Genomic DNA, 22,661 nt, shown 5'->3' on the forward strand with positions numbered 1-22,661 from the left:
TGCCAAGGTCGGCACAACCAATCATTAGTTTTGGGGGGGTAATTACTTTTTCACAAATATATATATTTGATATAATATATCTACTCTGGTTATTTTTGTCCAATTAAAAACTGCTTCATGACCTGAAATATCTAAGTGTGAGAAATATGGAAAAAGAAGAAATCAGGTAATCATGATACTGTATATTGCATCGGAAATAGATCGTCTTAATAATCTCCTCGGTTAGGATCCATTGTTCCAGAGCGCTGGCAAACAAATAGCCCTATTTGTAGAGCTCGCATGATTCTGATTCAGTGGCTTTGTTTTTAGGAGTGCACTTGCAGTGTGGATGGTAATGACTCGAGTGTACTGCACTGGTTTCATGTATTTGTTGAATGAAGATAAAGTGCAGTAAATGATTTCTTTGTCCAGTTTTAAATATTACTTTGCAGAAAGGTGTTTGCACATAGGAAATGTGGAAACATGGAAATTGTGTTTACAGTTATTAAAAAAGTGTGTCTCTTTTGAGAAATGAGGCAGAGCTTTAGCCAGTTATGTGTTAGAGGCCAGAAAAACAACTGTTGTTAATATCTTACAAATGACCCAAATGAGAGTTTTCTCTTCTGGGTGGAAAACAAATCCATTATAAAAGGTAGTCACAAAATGTGTCTTTTATCTCTTCCTCTGGTTTAAGTAGATTTAGCAGAACGTCCAAAAGTCAGAGGTTTTGTGAAACGACCATCAGGTTTTGCTATGCTGTAAAGCTGTCAGTATGCTTCAGGTTAACTTTTGCATGTCAAAACAGCTCTGGTTGTGTATCAGCTCCTTTGAGGATTCTTGCAACTTTAGTGCTATTTAACATATTTCCAACCATTTTAATCTAGACCATTGCAAGTATGACTGTTAGTTGGGTGTTTTGCACATTCTCTCACTCCAGCATATTTGACATATTTCACTTGAAAACTTGTTATTTTCCTGGTCCCACCTGAACCAATTTACTTTTGGTTGAAATGCTTCAAATGGTTCGAAATTAGGCTATCAAACTACTGCAGAACCTGTTTTTCGTCGGTGTGAAAAGGTTATCAGTATTTGATCAGGTATGTGGAGAGAAATCTATCTAAAGCTCACCTTTCACACAACAAAGCATGTCACTTTCCAGTACAAACAAGCTCCCAGGAAGAAACCACCAAAAAGTGTCACCTGTTTTCCCTCAGTGTGTAGCAGACTTTCTTCTTTTTGTGTCTGAATGCTACCACTTGAAACATCTGTAAATAGCATTTCTCCTTTTGAGTTAATGCAGAGTGTTTTCCTTACCTCTAGCCCGAGAACTAGAGGTCCTGACTAGTCAACATAACCATGGATCCAAAAGACAATGCTGATGTTGTTCTAGTCAGGGCAATCTCAGTTACCCATGTAGGGTTTTTTTTTTCTTTTGTCTTTTGCTTCTTGGAATTGGCCCTGAGATTGAATTGAAAGCAAGTGACAGAGAGAGAGAGAGATTGATACAAAGAGAAGTGGACAGAACGAAAGCCAGAGAGTTTTGAGGAGGGAACCAGAAGGAGATCAAGGCAGAGAGTCAGACACATATGAATCAGAGAAATTGAGGGGAGGAGGGAGAGGAGTCAGAAAAGAGATGCTCGCTATTAGAGTCAGACAGCATTGACCTTCACTCCATGCTGAACCACGTACAACATTCAGCACATATGGCTCCACTTAATGTGGCGAGACCTGAGTCTGTGTATGCGTGTGCTTTAGTATATATGTGTATATATATATATATACACGTGTGTGTATATATATATACACACGTGTGTGTTTGTGTTTCTATTTTTGATCTACTCGTAGGAGTGTGACTATTAGTATGAGTGTGCACGCTTCTGTATGTGTGTCTTTGATTTTGTTTACATGCTGATGTTTGCCTGCATGTCGACACATGGATTTATGTGTGTGCGCGTGCTCGCCAGCATACACAGCGTGTATCTTAATTGGACTCCATTCAAGTGTTTAATTACTCATTAGAGATGCTGCAAAGCAATCTATACACCAGCTTTCCCCGTTCGCTCTCTCTGCCCTCTGTGACTCGCAACCCACAGAGGCTCAAACGCTTTGACCCAAACTACATGGATTAGTTCACCTCGTCAATCTGGATCAACCCATCCATATTAGATGAAGATCCTTAAGCCAGAGGGTGATGCCAAAGCAAGGCAGACAGCTAATATGTCAGTCAGTCTGACACTCCATCAGTTTATTCTGGTGTAAAAGTAGTTGTCAGGCAGACAGTTTTTTTTCACTGAAAGATGATAAGCAGTCCACTGGTAGGCGAATAAGTCAAACTGGCTAAACTAGTCAGTTACATAATCACTTTGTTGATCGGGGCAGAAATCTGAGAGCGGAAAAACACTGCAAACCTTTTGTTTACGGTATATATGAAAGTAACAGTAGTATTCCTCAAGCACAGACTAAATGCAACTCGGTGGTTAAACTGAAAAAAACATGAAAAGAATTGATCTGTAACTTTTAAAGTGAAGGTTCTTACACCAACATTGAGCTAAAACAGTAAACACATTTGTCCCAAGTCTATATCATGGAGAATTGATATTATTTGCTTGCCAGACTTGAAAGGTTTTTTGTAGAATATGGGGTGTAAAAAAATCATAAATGTACAAAATAAAGTTAAAGGTTTTTATAGTTGTACTCCCAGAAGACAAACTGTATACCTCTGGCCAGATGTAGGCTGGCCATTTTTGTGGAAACACTTTGTTATTTTCATCATTCTTAACAAAATGTTTGCGGTCCGTTTTAATGACAGCCAAAGATGGCCCCCAATCTGTCAGAAAAAAAAAAGTTGAACTCAACCTTGAAGAATGCATGAGTATTGATGGAATAAAAAATGTCAGCCAGTTCTTCTCCCTTCTTTAAACATTGACTCTGTGGATACGTGACATTTCTGCCGCTCCCCACCCTTGTTGAGAGATTCCCATTGGCGAACTTGGACACCAGCCATCAGCTCCTTCATTCGTACATCTTTTTGAGCCAACCTTGTCGATACCAATAGAGCCCCAGTGCTGTTTGTGCTGTCGACAGTGCCAGCGTTGGTGCTGCATCATGGTGAATGCCCCTCAGAAAACAAGGAGACTGATATAGGCATATCATGCACTCTGCCTGTCAGCTTGTCAGAAATACCGTGTGTGCCCGAGCTCTCATCTTGTCCGTCTGACTAACTCAACCTGTTTGCCCATCCATCAGTGGCTTTGTCTCTGTATCTGACTGCCATCGGGTCTATTCTGTCTTTACTTTTTGTGTGTATTTTTTAGCAAACACATCACCAAAGTGGTAATTATCCTTCCCGGGTGGGGGGCTCAAGAACAAGGTTTGTTATGTTAATCCAGTCAGTGGGCGTTGGGTTGTATGTGTATATGTGAGTGATGGGCAGCCTGTTTTATGTCTGACTGTGTGTATGTGTACATATGTGTAAGAATTTCCCAGGGATTGACACAGGCAGCACTTAATCCGCAGGGGGGCTAAGTTGCCTGTCTTGGAGAAATACATAATAACCTTTCAGATGTGCTGAATGTCACCACAGTGATCTATGGGCGACATTATTCAGAGTGACAGATGTGGAACTTGTCAAAACAACACAGTTTGAGCTGCTCAGGAGTGTGTGCCAGTTGTGGGTTGAGGCTTTTGATGGTTTCTTTTTCATGTTGGCTTCGGTGCATGTACAGTGAGATGTGCATGTGTGTGTTATGTGCTCTATTCCATGCTGTTTGCATGTGTTTAACACAGAAGTGAGGATCAAGAGCTAATCTGCATAATTAAACATGTACATCTGTGCTTATGAATCCCAGTACTTCGATTTGTGTTAATTTGGCTTTACATTATACTGAATGCATTAATGCTTTCAGTGTTACATGTGTTATTTTGTTGAGATGAGCTTGTACTCTACGCTATAGTATACATCCATGTGTTGGAAATGTCTAGATATGTCAGCCTCAGTGTGTTTGTTTCCAGGGAGGTACCATATTTACTTTTCCTAACGTATCTAAGCATCAGCAGCAATGCGATGGGAGACACAGGAGAAGACAACAGCATGAGAAAGGAATACCTCATGCTGGGGAAAAAAGCAGCTAAAGAGTCCTAGCCAGAGGATGATGTATGTGTGCGTGTGTCTGTCTGTGTGCATGAAGGAGTCCTTTTAAACATTCAAACAGAATGAGCAGAAAGCAGATGATGCCATGGTGAGGGAATAAAAATACAATAATGGGGGAAGAAAGTTAAGACAAAGGAGAGAACAGGAAGAGAAAAGAGGCGGGTGGGGGCGTTGACAGTCGCGAAGACTGAAAAGAGGAGATAGCAAGAATGTCAAAAGATGCTGGAGCTGAGCTCCAGAAAGGAAAGTGCTGGGAGAAGAAGAAAGAATAGACAGGGAGTAAATGAAGCAGAAGTGACTGGAGATGAAGATTGAGGGAACGAAAGTAAAGAAAAGGAGGAAAAGACAGAGTAAAGTCAGGAGAAGATGAAGATGGAGAGATAGAAACAGAGAGTAATGTGGAGTTAATTGGAGAGATATTGAGAGTGACTGGAGTTATGGTGTAGGAGACTGAGACAGCAACATAACTGAGGCTACTTTCAGCCACACACGTCTACAAAAGCCTGCAATTTCTTCCTGCCAGAAAGCCAAATGAGGTGAAATCGTGCCTGTTTTGAATATGAAATGTTACATTTAAAAGACTCCACATATTCATTTGGCCAACAGTGCACAGAATTTGCCAGGGTTAGGCAGCAATACTGGTGGAGTCTCTTTGTGCTGGTGTGTGGAGGAGAGCAAACCGGATGTTCATTACTCTCAATGAGAGAATGGTGATAAACTGCGTCAAGATAGGAGTTGGCAACTAAAGTTGGACAACAACTTTTGAGTTGACTGAAGATGTGACAGTGAATTGGATTTAAAAATTGAGCCAAATCCAATTCTTCCACCTATCCTGCTTGCAACCCCCCCCCCCCCCCCCCCAAAAAAAGAAAATCACCTCTGTGCAGAAAAAGTATCTACAAAGACCAAAAACTTTTTTGTCTTATTTTCATGGTGTAAGTTGCGCATTTTAACATTAGAGTTGCTACATGTGTTGACACGTCATTCCCATCACTTCAGATGAAGACAACCTGCATCATGTGCATTCTTACACATGATGCAACCCAAGCAGAGATTCACTCATAAATCCTCTGCCCCGTAACGCTAAAAGAGCCCAAACATCCTCATCCTAATTCTTCAGTTCAATTTGCACCAAATCACAACCACAGTCTCCTCAAGCCTCTTTATATTGTAAGGTAAAGATCCCAAGTTATCAGATAGCAAGCAGCAATGATAAGCTGAATGGGTGCAACTCACTAAGACACATACATGTACCTGCAAGTTAGTCTCAGTAACAGACTAATAAAATACTAGACCTGTTGGCCTGATTGTCTACTACTACTGCTGCTACTACTAATAATATGAGCGACTGTCCGTCTCCCAGCAGGCCATATTTCTTTGTTGGATAATTCCATTAGAAATGCTACAAAATGAACATACACCACAAATGTGGTTGAGAGTCTCAAATCGTTGGCTTGAATAAGCAGTGATGATGTTCAGCAGAGAGCAGTCAGCTATCATGATTATTTATAACAAAAATAATAATAATCATACCCAGTACAGTTGTTATGGAAAATTAACTATAGCATGAAGGCTCTAAACGTGTTATTTTATTGGCATAAGTTGGGCATTTTAACATAAGAGTCTATGGGGAATTAATTCCTTAGTCAGCCTCAGGTTGCCGTTAGAGGAACTGCATGTTCTGTCACTTGGCAGTTGGCTTAATTTGACTGCCCTATGCTTTGCACTTTATTTGGGCACAGATGCTGCACACACACACACACAAAAAAACAGCATGCAGACGGAAAACAAAGTTGTTTACACAGTAAAATCTGAAAGCTGTTCCCTTAAATAAATCAAGCGATAAGTTATTTCAAGAAGTGAAGAAGTGTCCAAAAATCCAGTGTCGAGAAGTGTCTACCAAATGAAGACGTTGTATTTTGAAATGGTGCCTCCTGTAGTTTTTGTGGGTTTGTGCAGCCAGTTTCTTTTCTCCTCTGAGCCATTTTTACCAAAAGCAACTGGATCAGAATTTGACTGACAGACCAAGAATGGAAGAAAGAGGTTTTTCTGGGTTTTTTTGTTTTTTTTGCAGGCCACGGTGTGAGTGCACCATAAGTGGGAGTGACAAAGACAGATCAAGTAAAGCTAAAGAAAAGGAGAAAGTTATAGAATGAGAGTGGGATGACATAGTGGGAGAGAGAGAGAGAAGCATCCTTTGATGTTTGGTGGTTGATGGAGCCTGCTGTTTAGGACGCAGGCAGGTATGGTAAACATCCAAGGCTTCTCCAACCAGAGGCTTTGATCACAGCCATATTGAGAGAGGATGTTGATGACTCACTGTCGTCAGAATACTAAAGAGTGGCCACTACACGCAGGAGTACAGTTACTACTGTATGGAAAAATACAGAACTTGCGATTGCAGCAGATCAAAGTCAAAGTCAAAGTCAACTTTATTTGTCGATTCTGCCACATGTACAGGACATACAGAGAATAGAAATTGCGTTACTCTCAATCCCTAGATAAATAGCAAATGAACATTTAAATATATTTAAATATAAAAGTGATTAAAAATGCAAGTAAAATAATTAAAAAGTAAAAATTTAAATAAATACAATTTTACATATAACAAGAAAGCTATACAATATACAATATAATGGGTAAGTGACATTGAGTGTAAACCAGGCAGAGTAGTGCAAATAGGCAAATAGTGCAAATGGAGATTTAGTAATGTACGGTAAGAGAAAGTGTTACGCACATCCAGAAAAAAACCTCAAAGACATGTTTTCTCTCGTCCCCTTTTTGTTTGGATCTTTTATTTCAACTTTTAAGCTCTCCCATTTCTATTTTCTTTCATCCTGATATGTGCACACAAAACCATAAAACACTTTAACGCAGATCCATTTCCACTGATTATGGTCCAAGCCTCAGAATGATCCTTTTATATCCAGATGAGAGCCACCAGCCAAAAGCCAAGTCTTTCAGCTGCGTCTGGCTAACATCACCAGACAATTCAATTGCACTGAGAGAGTGAGGAGAATTTGTGAGGCATCAGAGGATTATGAATGATATCATATTGCTCAGGTTCATACACAGACAATATTAGAAAGAAATTGCTTCAAGCGGCGGAACAAAAAAAATATGAAAAGACCATGTACTAAACAACATGCACTCCAACAGCAGTCTGTTTAACAGGCATAATTTAAGACAGTGTTTTCATAGACACTGCTTAATTTCAAAAGCATAAAACATAAAGTTTTAAATCTTTATCTTTGTACCCCTTCAGAACTTAATTATCAATATGCTAGAAATACAAACACATATCTTTCCCTGGAAATGAAAGATAATCAAGTTTTTTCAGCCGTAAAATAACAAGCATGGACATTATTTCTTGTACCGGTTGTAAAAGTTTACACTGAATGAGTAAAAGGATTAGTGAAACTTTATAATTTTGCTCTGTACTTTGTTGTAAGCTACCTTAAAGCTTCTTTTGTGCCAAATGTTGAATTATTATGATGAAATAGGGTTGGGGGGAGTTATTGTTTGTCAAAAATGAGACACTCTATGAAAATTGGTGCAATCCATACTGCTTTCTGTTCAGTCACTTGAAATTCCCTCCAAGATATTCCATGATCCAAGAAGTGGAGGCATTTAGGAACCACAGAAACTTAGCGCATGGTCGCGTAGTGCATAAAAGTCATCAAAGCTCTGCTGACTCAGTAACTGCAGAGCTACAAATCTCCTCTGCCATTAACAACAGCCTCCAAACTGTGTATCAGGAGCTTCATGGCATGGGTTTCCATGGTGCAGCTGCTCCTGTACGTATAATGTGTAGGTAGCTCTGATGTTTTCATTGCAGCCAGTTCACTAACTCTGTAAATTAGATCCTTCTGCATAGCCCAGTCACTGTTTGTGCAGATGCTTAATTTATGTAACTGCAAGCAGTACCTGAGTAATAAGTACTGAGAAAGGTTTTGCCTATTTAGAGAGCGTACAGAAAAGGGTGGTGGGTTGATCTAATGCTGATTGGTTGACAAATGGGCTGGCACAGGGAAGGGAGTGACAGCGGAGTTCATCAGGAGTGAGAGAAGCACAAGAAAAAATTGTATAATTTAAATTTTCTCCACTGAATGGCCAACAACAACACAAGCAAGAGTAGCACACAGACTGGTTGTACCACATATTTTTGACACTGCCCCCATCTGACAACAGATACTCTCTGCAGGTAGATGAGCAGTCCGAAGCTGCCCACGGATCGCTAATAGACTGCCAATGTGCTACCACAGCTGAGCCAGAAATTCCCCATGAGGTTTGCCATACTTGCTGCAGTCTTTTCCTGAATTATCGGTGTCCACACTTTGAAAAAAAAACTCCACACTAAAGGAATAAAAGAAGTCGAAACAGGCAAACAAAAGCCATCACAATATTGTGTATGAAACTTCACAAAGTTTGATACTTTTAAGCTGAGAGGATTGTATTCTTGTGTTTACAAACTAGCAACACTGTCTGTCTCACAAAAAAATCGAGAGGCACAAGCCACAACGGTGCCGAAGAGATGTCACAACTGATGGCGCACCCTTCAAAAAAGCAGAAATGACTATATTTAAAGAGGTTTAAGCCTCTAAACCTGAACCACTGAACCATTTGGGTGTTAATATTCGGGACTCAAGCTGCACCTAGATATTTGGGAAATGACTATGTGTTGTTTGTCGGTTTGTCCAACAGTTTACCTGCATGCAACCTAGGCTTGCTCAAACGTGGGTGCGCAATGGTACTTAAACAACAATTAGAAACCACAAAACATTTCATAATAAAGCTCTTCTTGGCAGATTTTGCCAATAAGGGACAAGAAGATGCCCGCTTATAGAGATGAAGTGTGTTTAAAAGACTGTTCTATTGCAGATGTAACAATGATGTTACAGTGCTCTGACTATGAGCTAATAACACTAAGAAATTAAAGCCCTGATGTTCAGCGAAATGTAATTTTCAAGACTTAAGTTGCAAATAAATTACATCATAAATAGAAACATTTATGAAGCTTCATAATGTCAGCTTTTATTATGAGTTCTTTAAATATAATGTTGCACAATACTGTTATATCACTGCTTTCACAGCTTTGAAATATACGCACATACAGATTCAAAGACATCCCATTAAAAACACCAATAACACACAGACACACACACACACACAGCTCTTTCTCAAAGAGCCGTGTCTTATATGTGAGTGCATTCCCATGTCTTTTTTGGCTAGTGCAGTGTGTGTGTTTAATTCCAAATGACACTCAGCCTGAGAGTGGAAGACACGGGACACACAAACTGTGACACACACCAACATGCGCTTTTTAACAGCTCACAGTGCAGTGGCACACCTGCACGTTCACCCACTCACCTGCACACACGGTTTCGGCTCGCCTCGGCAAATTAGGAATGCAGACAGTGTCACAGGAGCAGGGCAGGGCACTGATACAACCTAATGTATCCTGGCACATTAGCCCTTTCTTGGATTGAGCATCCTCACCGAGTGAGACCCACTTTGCCATGCTACCATTTAACCGGCCACACACACACACACACACACACACATGCTTGCCTGCATGAACACACACACATCCGTACTTTGCTGCATATCCAATGTACTAATGCTCAAGTGGTAGTCATCCATAAATGTATCAGCGCACAATCAATAGGCAAAGCACATTTGTCTCAGATGAAAAACCATAGTCATATAAATTGAAATGAAATATAGAAAACTCCTCTTCCATCTGCTCTTCTTCCATCTGGCCTCCATCTCCTCTTCTGCTTTTTCTTTCCTCATTTTTCAGCTTTATTCTAAACTAATTTCATGCAATCTCATTACCCCATATTTGATTGTCGCCCTCCTCTCTCTGCTTTTTCTTCTCTATTGTTCTAGCTTTGCACATATTTCCCTTCCTCCCCCACCTTTTTTTCTCTCTATTTCACCCCTTCTGTTCTTTGCTTTCAGGCTTTTTATTCTCATTCTATACATCTCTCCCTCTGTTTCTCCCTCTGCCTTCCCCCTTTAGTTGTTAATAAGAGTTGATTGGGAGCAGAGAGAGCCAAGAGGAGCTCCCTGGTGGATCAATGCCTCTAAATGATCTGTTCAAGGATCCCTTTAGAAGCTGCAAAACGCACTCTGATAGGGCACCGAAGCATGAAGACGCTCATTTCACATCTAACTCACTTCCTGATTTGCCCTCTGGGAGAGAGATAGGACTGCCGTTATAGGGATAATTTGTCCCAAAGCTAAATATCCCACTAACCAAGAGTGCTTAGACCAAAATGTCTTCATTCTAGGCAATCAATTACTGCCAAGGTGAGGGAGAAAATGATGAATTTGTTTAAAAAGCCCAAGCCGCCTGTGTGCGTGCTGTCTGTGACAACTAGATTGCACGACAGCTTGGTTTTGTTTAGGCTATGCTTATTTGATTGAAGACATTTTCCTGCGTCTCAAATTTACCGAGCTTCGACATACAAGATTTGATAACGCGGTGTAATGAATTTTAAATGTACTTGAGGTGGTACATTTGGAATTGAATTGATTGTAGCTGTGGTGATGATAATGAAGGTAATGAAAAACACCGGAGGACGTGGCGGTTGCAGACATCGACAGGTTTACTTGACCACAAAGAATAAAATGGATATTGCACTGACTATTTAAAAATGCATCGAAATGTTAGATGGTTTACTGAAAAGATGTTTATACTTTTACTCTACAGAGCTCATTTTTGCCCTGCTTTTTAAAACACATCTGCTGTGCTCTTTCATAAGGTATTGGCTACTAATAGAAAGGAATTAAATGCAATTTCCTACAGGAAACAATACATTACATTTTATTTTAATTTAACTTAACTCAACTTAACTCATTGCCTGTTTAACTTAACTACTGAGTCAACATATACTCTGTCCTGCTGATATAAACATCCCAGAGCAATCAGCACCAGTTGCCATGTTTATTAATCAGCAAACAAAAAAATAGCCTCCAACAAATGCAAACGATTCATTATAAACACACCGTGCATTATTTGAAATGTATGTCTATAGAAAAACAAGGCAGGGAAATCCAGAAGTGTAGAGAGGCAGGCTGCACGCTGTTGGTTTTAGTCCTCATCTGCATTTGTTGACAATAACAAAAATATAGAGTATCTCCAGCCTCATCCTTTAAAGAGAGACTGTTTCACTTCACTGACTTCAAGATTGTAAACAGAAGTTCAGTTCTCTTATAAACAGCACTGGCACCAAAATATAAACATAAATAGAGCCTGTATTATAAAGGGAAAATATGCAGCCATATGTTTTTAATGTATTAAAAGTGACTAGCAGAGGTTGCTGAAAAAGGATGAAGGGGCCAGCATCTCATGCGTTTCCATATCACCTGCATTCTATGAATATTATAAGGGACTGCCGCAGTGTAGAAACTCCAGGATGAGCGTTTTAATACCAATAGTTTTTTTTTCTTTAATAACTTGTTTCGGTTCATGATGCCAACCTCACTGATCTGCATGCTTGCTGAACTAAGTGGACACCTACAACAGCAATGTGTGCTCTCTACCACGATGACCTACTTCTCTTAAGTATCATACCACAAGGTTCATTCAAGCACGCCGACTGGAAAAAAAAAACCTGTATTTGAAACATGCCTCGAATTCCCATAAATTGTAGTTTACCGAGCTTTATTAAAATAAAATTGGTTGCTAAACTGGCATAACCAGAGGGATCATCATTGATTTTTCTGGCTTTAACAATATATTGTTTTGTTTGTTTTTTTAAATGCCCTCTAGGATTTTTTTTTTCTTTTCACTGACTCAGGTGGTTTAAATCAGAAAAGCAGTTTCAGTGTCCTTGAGCAATATATGGAAACTCTAAGGAGTGTTGTTCTGCGACCTTTGATTTGCCTCTGAAGATGTGGAAACACAAAAATGTTCCAACAATCGCACAATTTCATATGGTTACATTGCACCGGATGACTACGCTAGGCAGATAGTTTCCTTTGTGCTGTGCAGTCATACAGAAATTGTAGTAAATATCGATTGTTTTTCAGGAATATAAAGATTTTTCTTAAAACGTAAGTCTTCCACGGTCTCATTTTACCACAGAAAGCACAGCTCCTCACAGATTCTGCGCAGATCCCTGAGTCTGTTCGCTTATTTTTTATTCATGAAGAATGTTTCCTTTTTTCTGTGTCTTACAGGTTCTGGCATGGAGAGTACAGGGTGGCAGTGAACATCAATGACTATCTAGACATCTATTGTCCATACTACGAGGGGCCTCCATCCCACGGACGCATGGAGCGCTACATCCTATTCATGGTCAACCATGAGGGCTACACTTCCTGCCAGCACAGGATGCGTGGCTTTAAGCGCTGGGAGTGCAACCGTCCCACCGGTCCCGATGGGCCCCTGCGCTTCTCAGAGAAGTTCCAACTCTTCACTCCTTTCTCCCTGGGCTTTGAGTTCAGGCCTGGACACGAGTACTACTATATCTGTAGGTTATCAGCCAAGTAGAGTGTGTTTCTCTGTGTTTGGGGAAATTGTGTGTGCAGGTAAAGATGTTTGTTATCTGTGTGTGTGTGTGTGTGTGTGTGTGTGTGTGTGTGTGTGTGTGTGTGTGTGTGTGTGTGTGTGTGTGTGTGTGTGTGTGTGTGTGTGTGTTTGCATGGTATCCACGCTCCTGCTCAATTTGCATTTGTAAACAATATATAAATATGCAATCAACAGAAGCTGATTGAGAGAGTTCTCAAACACAGCCCGCACAAATACACCTTCCATCTCCTATTCGCCCCTCTCACTCCTCCCTCACTTTATTTCTTAGCGCATCTCGCTGCTTCTGTCGAGATCATAAGTGGTGTGCTCGGCAAAGTGGTAAAAATGTCAGCAGGCGTAGTTTGTAATCATTTTTATATTAGCTCTATTGATGTTTCTCCTCACTTCAACAAGTGATGTATTAGTATTACCCCCCTGAGACTACTTTTTTGAACAAAGCTATCATTCCCCCAGCAGGCGTGGGACATATAGTAGCTTCAAATTACTCTTAAACATTGTTTTCAACTTCTCAGTGTGGGATGGATTTACCGCATCCGGACTGTTTAGTGCAAAATCAGTTGGTAATCACAGAAAAGCAACATTAAATTGACTTTGGGAAGCTTTACTGTCAATGTTCAAACACAGGAAAGCACCACTTTTCCTTTTTATGCTGTAGGAGCTGCAGTTGTCTGTTTTAGTATCCAAACCACCTGGGATGAAACGTGTTTTTCACAGAGCGCACAATGACAAGGACACCAAAAGCAATTGAAAAAACTATGTATGCTGTTTTATGCTTTTTTTTTTTCTTTTTTTTTCTTTTTTTTGCTTTCATTTGTTTGGTTGGCTGATTTTATTTTTCTTTGTCAGTCTCAAATGACCATACAGTCATTTGATGAGTTATGTAAACTCATCATTCGTTTTTGATCAGTTTAATTTTTAATAAGTACATGTCAGTCAGCAGTGTTAGAGAAAATACTTTGCTCTTGCAGGATTCAGTTTGCCAGCAGATAGCTATAACGACTCAGGAAAGTCATCCTATTCTTTTTTTTCTGACTTGACCTTTGAGATTCTCTTAAGAAAAATCTTATTTTGTCCAAAAGATTTTTTTTTTACTGCATGGAATTCTGCCAGTATGCAGCCTGACGGTCTCTTCATTTCTCCTTATATTATCGCTGCACAGTTGGCTGAAAAACTGACCTTGACCTTTTTAGCAGGAGATGGAGCATTCTCACCATGACTCATAATGGGAAGAAGGTCCTGTAGCACCAGTTTCAGGTCAGGTTATAGAGGGAGTTTTTTTGTCCTTGGATAGTGATTCTCATTTTACAGTGATATTGTCTTCATTCTGAGAGTACAAGGAGACTTTAAGCAAAGAAAAAAAGTTAGATATAGATAGGCAGATTCTGAAACAGGTTTAGTTTTTCAGGTTTTATTTCTCATGCAGCAACAGTAACTGGTTTTGCAATACAATTAATATAAAAACAAATGCGCAATGCGAAGATACAACACTTTTGCATTACTGAAAAGTTTGCATTTAAGACTATTTGTAGGTAAAGAAACTTTTTTTAAATGCTAGTTGTCATCTACAAATATTTACCCAAGTCTGTTGTCTGCACAACCACAAAGACACAGCAGGCGAGAGTCAGGGAGCTGAAGAGGCAACGATAACAGCCACCCGATGTCCCGATGCACTTTTCCCAGTTGGCACACATACACACAAGCACACATTCTTCTGTTTTCAGTCTCATGTAGGGATGGTTTGGGCCCCTCTAGTTAGTTGCTGACTATGGTATTGTGCTCACGGGACCCCTAGGGATAGTGTGTGTTCCACATGACTAGAATGCTTGTGAATGTGTTTCAATATATATCTGTGTGTGTGTGTGTGTGTGTGTGTGTGTGTGTGTGTGTGTGTGTGTGTGTGTGTGTGTGTGTGTGCTGCGGGGGGAGGCCTGGTGTCATGGGGGTCAGTTGTCAAGCGATTGTGAGTCCGTGAAAGGCCATGTCCATCATCTTGACTGGCAGGCTAACACACATTCTTGCCTCTCACCGTCACTCACATGCTCACATTAAACACACTCATGCACAGGTCAGTACTGATGTGGAACGACAACGTGCCGACCGTTTTAACCACCCGGCCTTTCCGCTAAGTGCCTTATTGTGTGCGTCCTCTCTGAACATACTTGTGAAGCACATATTTGATTGGCATTTGTGGTCACATCCATGAGAGTGCATCCCTGTGAGTGCACACTGGTGTGTGTATTTGTCATGGGGCTGACATGTTGACAGGTCAGCTCCACCCCTTGCTTCTCCCAGCTGTCATCTGATGAGGCTGAGTGGTTTTCAATGGGTTTTTAGGAGACTTTAGATTGTGGATGTGCTGGGAAAATGAGTCACTGGGTGAATTGGTGTGACTTTTAAAAATGACACAGGTGAAAATTGTTGGGGGTAACAAAGAAGAGGGGAAAAAAACCTTTCTAGCCATTTTGCCTTTTTCAGTCAAGCCAAAACAGAAACGTCCACTAGGACAAGCCTTAATGCTAGGCCCAAGTTCTTCTGCCCACTACAAGTAGTGCAGGGAGATAATCTGAAAAAAATTGATGGATAGGAAGTGGCCTATAGGTAAGGCCTTACAGGGTAAAGGAGGTGAAGGTCAGAGAGAAAGATGGAGGGAGGAGTCGTGGGCTAAAAAAGAGGGAGGAGAGGGCAAATGAGGGGTCAGATTTATTTCCTGTGCACTGTGGATCTCAAACATGATTCTCTATGGGGTCACTACTGGGTTGTGGCTTCCTCAAGGGAGAAGGCCAGTAGGTCTCCACGCACACTTCTGCAACCAACTGTGCGTGAGCACATTCTTTTACACATCTGCGTATGTGTGTGGGTGGCTGTGCTCGTCAGCATGTCTGACTGGTCAGAGACTTGGACACAATCTCCTTTAGGGTCTCCAGCTCTATTTCACATTGGAGCGAGGTGGGACTAAAAACCCAGATTCAATTTCATTTACTCTACTTTGAAGTTTGAATCACACTAACTTTTTAACTTTTTTTTCTTTTTCTTTTTTTTTTGGCATTCAATCTGGGCAGCAAGCTGGCTCAGTGGTTTGCACTGTTACCTCACGGCAAGATAGACCTGCGACTGTGGGGAATTTGCATGGATTTCCTTCCCCATTCCAAAGACATTCAAGCCAGGTTGATTTGAGAGTCAGTTATTTCCCTTAGGAATGTGAGTGTGAATGAATTTCAGTGATCCCTTACAAACTTGTTTACATTGCCTAACGTGCTTAGTGTGTTTATGGGAGCATATAGTATGAGGACATAATATATGAAACTCTGCACTTGCTTAAACTTCTAAACACTGCAACTGCAAAACAGTTAATTAATTAATTACTGGATTAATGCTAAATTGTGACAAATGTTTAACATGTTAACTGAAAAATTTTATCTTTTGGATACATTTTTATGTCATCTGACATATTCAGTTAAATTAAAGTTTTTAAGGGCACGCTGCATACCAAGGTTTTGATAATAGCTCTGCAGGAACCACCTTGCTGTTGCAAACATGAACCGTGCTATCTTTGGTATTTTTTTGCAGACTCGGCTAAAGAAATTATGAACAAAAGATGTGTTTTTGATACAGGCTGCTAGTTACAAAGTGCATAAAGATACAAATTGAATTTTTTTTTTGCTAAGTTATCTTTTATGTGTAGACACAACATCTCTGGTTTGTTCCTCGAGTTAGGTGACTTTTTAATGCCTAAATAATTCATTGCTCAGTATTAAGTGGCTTAAAAATAAAAATTCCTCTGAAAATGCTCAGGTACAAGGACTGAAAAATAAGTGGGAAAAAAACATGTCCAAAGAAAAAACTGAAAGCCTTTTTAAAGGTCTTTTGAACTTTTCGTGGGGTTTACTACAAATGAAATTCAACACAGCCGGGCTTTCTTTGCATTCTTTCTTTCTTTGCACTGGCTCAACAAAACCCCAAATCCCATCCATTGGAGATCACACCAGTGGTTATCAACTAAGCCGTTCTCTGTTTCACATGTCCTGTGACTCTTTTTCAACACAATACTGCTACAAATAAGAGAAAAGACTAATGCTAAGTAAAGCCATCTTTGGATTTATTTCACAGAGCAGTAAAATAAGCATTTTAATTTATCGTTGCATGAGCCCTTTAAGTTTCAGTTTATATCTATGGTCCTCAAACCACATCTGTATTTGTGTATATATAGAGAGGTATCAAACCTCGTGATTTAGGTTAAAGGGGAGGTCATCATCAAAGTTACTGTCCTATAGCCTAATAAAGGAAAGTTTATCTGCAAATCAAAGTGATTTAATTGTACTGATTGAACAGGTATTTTTAGTGTGTGTTCTGTGTTCTAGTAGCTCCAATTCCAGCAGTGTAAAAGAGACTTTTACAATTTTTTGCAATCAAGAATTTTTTTTACATTTTCTGCATTAGGCAATGCACAGTTTGTGCTTCATTCATTGATTTTAGTAGGGTAAGACTTAACAACTTGCAAATATAAAATGTATGCCACCAGCCGAGAATCTCAATTGCACATAAAGAATGCTGTAAACACGAGAATCAGTGAAAACGTGGCCAATTTAAAACCAAAACTCTGAACATACCCCAGCACAAGATACTACAATGATTTAGCCAAGTAAAAAGACAGCCACTTTCGTGACACTGAAAACTCTGGCTTTAACCTCAACATAGCTCACTAAGCCATTGATCACGCTTCACAGTACGCCCCTCTGGAGAACTATGGCTCGTGACAACTTCTAAAACTTCTAAGAAAGTTTGGCTCCTTGGAAGCAAAGTCTAAAGAGCTTTAAAGTATCTCATGACTTTCACACAATACTGTTGGTTCTTACTGGCTTGCAATATATCAGTTATTAAAAATGAAAAAATTCTGTCAAATCTACTTTTGGTTCACATAAACACAAAATAATCTTGTTTTATATTTGGTTATTAAATGTATTTGGTTTGCAATCAGCAGCAAAAATCACGTTATCTCTAAACTAATCTCCACTTTCAATGTCTCTTCTCACAGCATCTCCTCACCCAAACCATGTGGGGCGGGCATGTCTAAAGCTGAAAGTGTATGTCAGACCTCCAGGTAAGTCACGCTCTATCTACACACACATGCTCACTCACAAACACACAATGACATATACACACAGAGGTCCAGATTGGCTATCAAAGTAAAATTAGGGGGAATAAGAGGTCTGATAGAATGCCCCGGCAACAGACCTCGCTCTGATTCACAGACCGGCCAGGCAACACTTTAACACCTTTACCCACAGACACGCACGCTGAAAAAACACACGCGCGCGCCCGCATACTGACACATTCACACATGCGAGCGCACACGACCGTGCGCAGACGCAAGCACACACTTACAGGCACAGAGAAGAGTGCACCCACATACACACACACATAAGCAAAAAGTGGCATACGCACTTCACATCAAATCACATCACATCACACTGGGTGTGAGGGAGACCTTCTGTCCTTGTAGAAAGAGAACAGAGCCGGCTGAAAGTGCTCTCTAAGAATGTTACCAAGCCTCAACATCATCAGACTTGCTTGAATCACTCATAGGAAACAGAAAGCAATCTAATAATAAACCAGCTGCATGCAGTAGAAGTTTAATTTAAAGATTTAAAGTTTTCCTAATGTTTCAGGTTTGTTTTTAAAGTTGACAAGGCAGATGATGAGAAGATGAGGGATGACTTGCTTGCCACGTCACTGTGCAGCTTGCTAAAACACACACCTTTGATAAGTGCTTCCTCATAGGCAGAGCGCAGTGCTGACACTAGTGAGCCATGCTGTCCAATGATAGCGCTGTTTAAAAATAACTCAAGAGAAGCCTTGCGTACATGGGGATCAGAGTATGGCAAGCATTACATTATACTTGCGTTATCTTGAAAATCTACCTGTATTTTCTACGAATGTGGATTTTTATCCCCCTCCCCCAGCCTAAACCCCACCAAGGAATCAAACCTGGGTAGTTACACGTCTCCCTGGATAATGACATGGCTTTGAAGAGCTTCATAAAAGAGAGTCAGCTTACACAGCTTTCCAGGTTCAGATCATTCCATATCTCGCTAAGGGAAAAGGAAATTCTCTCCTCCTTCATAATTACTGAAACAATGTACATTCTGTCGTTGCTCCAGCTCCTCTTTGAGTTGCTGTTAAAGCAATGTGTCTGACATTGCAGCTTCCATCTTTTCTGTGAAATGTTGTCATTCGATTGAGCTCTGAGCAGTTGTACATGTGTGTGAGTGTGTGTGTCTTTGTGAGTGTGTCTGTGTGTCAGCTGCTCCAGATTCTGAGTCTCTGTGATTAAACTGTAATTAGGTTGGTTAAACCCCCTGCAGAGCTCAGTTGCCGTCGTCTTCTTTTCCTCTTCCTCCTTTGCCGCTCCTTAGCTGTTAAAGGATGAGAGTTTTGTGCTTTGCTGCTTGCTTTCCACCTCTCCCCAACCGTAATCGTTTCACTTGTCTACCATTTTTCTTTGGCTAAATCCACCCCCTCGTTCATTTGCTGTGTTTTAGATTGTTTTGTCTTTGTCTGTGCGTCCTCTCTCAGTTCAGATGTTTTGTCGTTTTTTTTCTCTTTCTCATTTCTTTGTTTCAGATGGGTCGGGATATGATTCTCCGGAGCCTTTCCTGACTGATGGAAGTTCAAGCTGGAGGGCAGGGTGCATGACCCTCTTAGCTGCTCTGGCCTCACTCTTCTTGGGACTCTTCTACTGGCTGTGACCCTTCTCTCCTTCTTCATGGAGCTCCCGCCCAGGGATAATGGGCTGGGCTGGCTGTCCCTCTCAATCCACCACCCCTCAGGGAAGCCCTCTGTCTCCGTTCCGCTCCCACCGCCACCTCAATACAACCACCAACCACCCCCACTGCCAGCATCCTTTATGGCCCAGCCACGGACACCCTTCACAGGCCTGACTAAGAGGGCTGGGTCTTAAGCTGTCTGGGAAGTTGTCGTTTATCTCTGGTCCCTGAATTCCAGGTGGAAAAGCACCTCTCAGCTGAAAAACACAAGAGAAATGCCTCTGCACTCATATCAGAGGGTCCTTTTGATTTGACTATTGACTCTTGGCCACTGATGGGGTAGATATCGCCATGGCTATGATTAAACTTGTCGTTCTGGGGCAATTCCAATCATGCAATCACGGCAGGATGCATTAAGCGATAGGCCTGGATGCACAAAAATTGAATTTTGCTCACATTGCTATCCAATCCTCAAACCAAGAATTGGAAGTGGCCAAGCTTGCATTGTAATTGGAATTCTATGCTATGTGGACCAATTCCAGCTGCAACAACAATAAGAGCAATTGCATAGAGGAGAGGAGCACAGTGGCTCAGGCTGTGCAGAAAAGAAAGGGGGAAACAATATGAGCACAGATTTACATGAATACGTCCATATGGGAAATGTAATATTACACGTGTTGATATTTTCAGATCCAGTGTAGAGTCACTGCAATGTGATACAAAACTCATGCAGTTTTAGAAGAGACTCAGATAACTCATTTAAATGACAAGTATAACCATAGCCCGTTTCATTGGGAGGGTGTGGGGGTGTTCGGGGTAGGTTCGATGAGATGTAGATCTTCAGGTGGGATGTGTTCTGTCTTATTCGTGTTTCTAAACAAAGCATTTATCACAGCCTGGCCAGCACAGGCGTCTTCAGCACTGTCTAATGTTGAATGGGTCGGGTGACTTTTGGAACCATGATTTTCTCATGTATGAATGTACCACTGGTCACCCACCTCTTTGTCTTTCTGTATTATTATGACTGTGGTCACTTACAGTACCTTCTCTCAGACTGGCAGGATGAAAGAGTCAGGGATTTGAAAAGATGACATGTGGGAGTTGGGGCGGGGGGTGAAGTAAGGATGAACGGAGGACAGGTGAGAAAAGGAGGCGACACTTAAGTTGCATGACCACTGTGAAACCTTCAGATCAATCTTGTTTCTAATGATGATATATATTTTTTCATGGGGAAAATCAGAAACACCCTGCTGCCGCTCCTTTGCTCTCCCTGAGACTTTTTCAGACATCAAAAGGAAAATTTAACCTCTCTCCTCACACGGTTTCTCCTGTCTGGCTTTCAGTCGTTGATGGATTAGCTTGGGCCCGGAGATAAATGGACCCACAGGGTGAAACTGACTGGAAATCAGCCCTCAGAGCCCAGGCCAGATCACAATGGACGTAAACACTGACTGAAGCTGGTCCTGGGTCTGAGGGTTAAACCAATAAGGGAAGCGCATAGACTGTGGCAAATGAGGCGAGATGTGTGTGTGTGTGTGTGCGTGTGTAAGTGTGTGGTAGCATCACTAAATAACACATATGGGTGTATACGCACGCACACACACATTCACATACACATGTTTAGTCTTTGATAACGAGACTGTTCCTCTGAGATGGTGGGAGCATTCATGGTCATGACTATAAAGGGAACAGCACAAAGAGAGAGCGAAGAGAGGAGGGAGGGGGGGAGAGAAAGCATGTGTGTATGATGGGACTGAGACCTCTTTAATGTTGGGAAGTGAACATAATGAGTAAGCACTGTGAACACACACCTGCATACACACGATGACCCATGTACAGATATACACACGTAAAGACATGTAGAAGAGCGAATGCAGATCTAGACATTTACAAAGACATGGCATGAACATACACACATGTACAATCACACACCACATACACACACACACACACACACAAGAAAACACAAACAAGGGGAAGCACTTCTTTCCCAACTTCATCTTATTTTTGTAGCATTTAAAATCACTGTTAATTACTCCTGTGTGGAAAGCAGTGATGGGGTATAGCCTGTGGAAGATTAAAAAAATGTGTCTTCTCTTCTTCTATTCCACTGATGCTGTCCTTCTATTGTTCTTCTTCTTCTCTGGTTTGTGATCCATGGTTGGTAGTGGTAGGATGCCTCCGGGGCTGAGCGTCATGTATGAGTTTGTCTCCTTTTCTGTTTGTTGTGTTCTTGTGGACGCTGACCTCAGTCATTAAAGTCAGTCAAAAGTAAACACAGAAGTCAGAGCAAGGAGAGAAACACACAAATAAAGATTGTCTTTTTGTCTACTCGGAAATCAAGCCAAGTGAGTGGAATTTCTTCAGTGGAAATGTGAATTAACTTTGTTTGTTTTTTGTTTTCTTCCTCCAAAGTGCTGATGATTGTATTCGTATATTAGACTGCACCTGGGTCTTTATTTTGCCCAGTCTATCTTCCTCTGACATCAAAGCTGTGGGACGGTGAGCAGTGAGCTCTGCCAGTCAAAGCATGAAATTATTCAGATGAAATCACCCTCTCCAATCTTCAGCTGTTTCTCCCTCAGTGATGTGACAGCTAATCTGAACTGCTGACAACAAGGAGAGTGAATAACTTGATAGCCTTTCCTCTTCTGTTTCCATCAGATTTCAAGAAGGGTGGCCTGCAAGTGCTAATAACCAAGCAGTGTCTTCGAAGTTGACCTATTACGCAATTTGTAATTGTAAATGCTGTAGCAATGGTTGGTGGTCAGTTCAGGCTTTTTCTACTCGTGGCTCTATATGAGTAGAGAGGGGAAATCATTCAAATGATCATTTAAGGTACTCAGATCTGGCTATGACAATAAGAGCTTCGAAGACCTGCTTTTAAAACCTTTTGTTTGGGAGGGGCAGCCAATCGGGAGAAAGCTTTCTTCAAGCGGGGTGGTCTTTCAGAGAGAAGAGCTCGTTTCAGGCAGTGGATGAAATAAGTGGCTTCACAGTAGCTTAGTATAAGATAAATTATTTTGAACTTTAAATTATTCACACTACCATAGTCCCAGAATAAAAACATTGAGCTAGAAACGAGCATAAAAGGAGATCTCATGTACTGACTGCACTTGCACTTTACTGTATGCCCATGGTCTAAACTGCATTTAGAAGGAAAATACTCCACTAGATTTCTGATTTTGCAAAAGACAGATGAAAGACCTCCTCTATGCACAAAGCT

General features: G+C 40.9%; 1 protein-coding gene across 2 annotated transcripts in view; it reads left to right on the forward strand.

Moving 5' to 3' along the window:
• Positions 1 to 21,778, forward strand: part of efna2a (ephrin-A2a) — an 80,869-nt gene extending 59,091 nt beyond the window's left edge. The window contains exons 2-4 of one of the 2 annotated variants that reach the window (XM_026151312.1): positions 12,320 to 12,612; positions 17,704 to 17,769; positions 19,293 to 21,778. In XM_026151312.1, coding sequence (XP_026007097.1) covers positions 12,320 to 12,612; positions 17,704 to 17,769; positions 19,293 to 19,417 — 484 coding nt within the window. In that variant the 3' untranslated portion in view covers positions 19,418 to 21,778. The remainder of the gene's footprint in view (positions 1 to 12,319; positions 12,613 to 17,703; positions 17,770 to 19,292) is intronic. The other variant, XM_026151313.1, reaches the window with a different exon arrangement.
• Positions 21,779 to 22,661: the final 883 nt, after the last annotated feature.

Source organism: Astatotilapia calliptera, chromosome 19 (assembly GCF_900246225.1).
Source record: "Astatotilapia calliptera chromosome 19, fAstCal1.2, whole genome shotgun sequence".
In the NCBI taxonomy this organism is placed as follows: Eukaryota; Metazoa; Chordata; class Actinopteri; order Cichliformes; family Cichlidae; genus Astatotilapia; species Astatotilapia calliptera.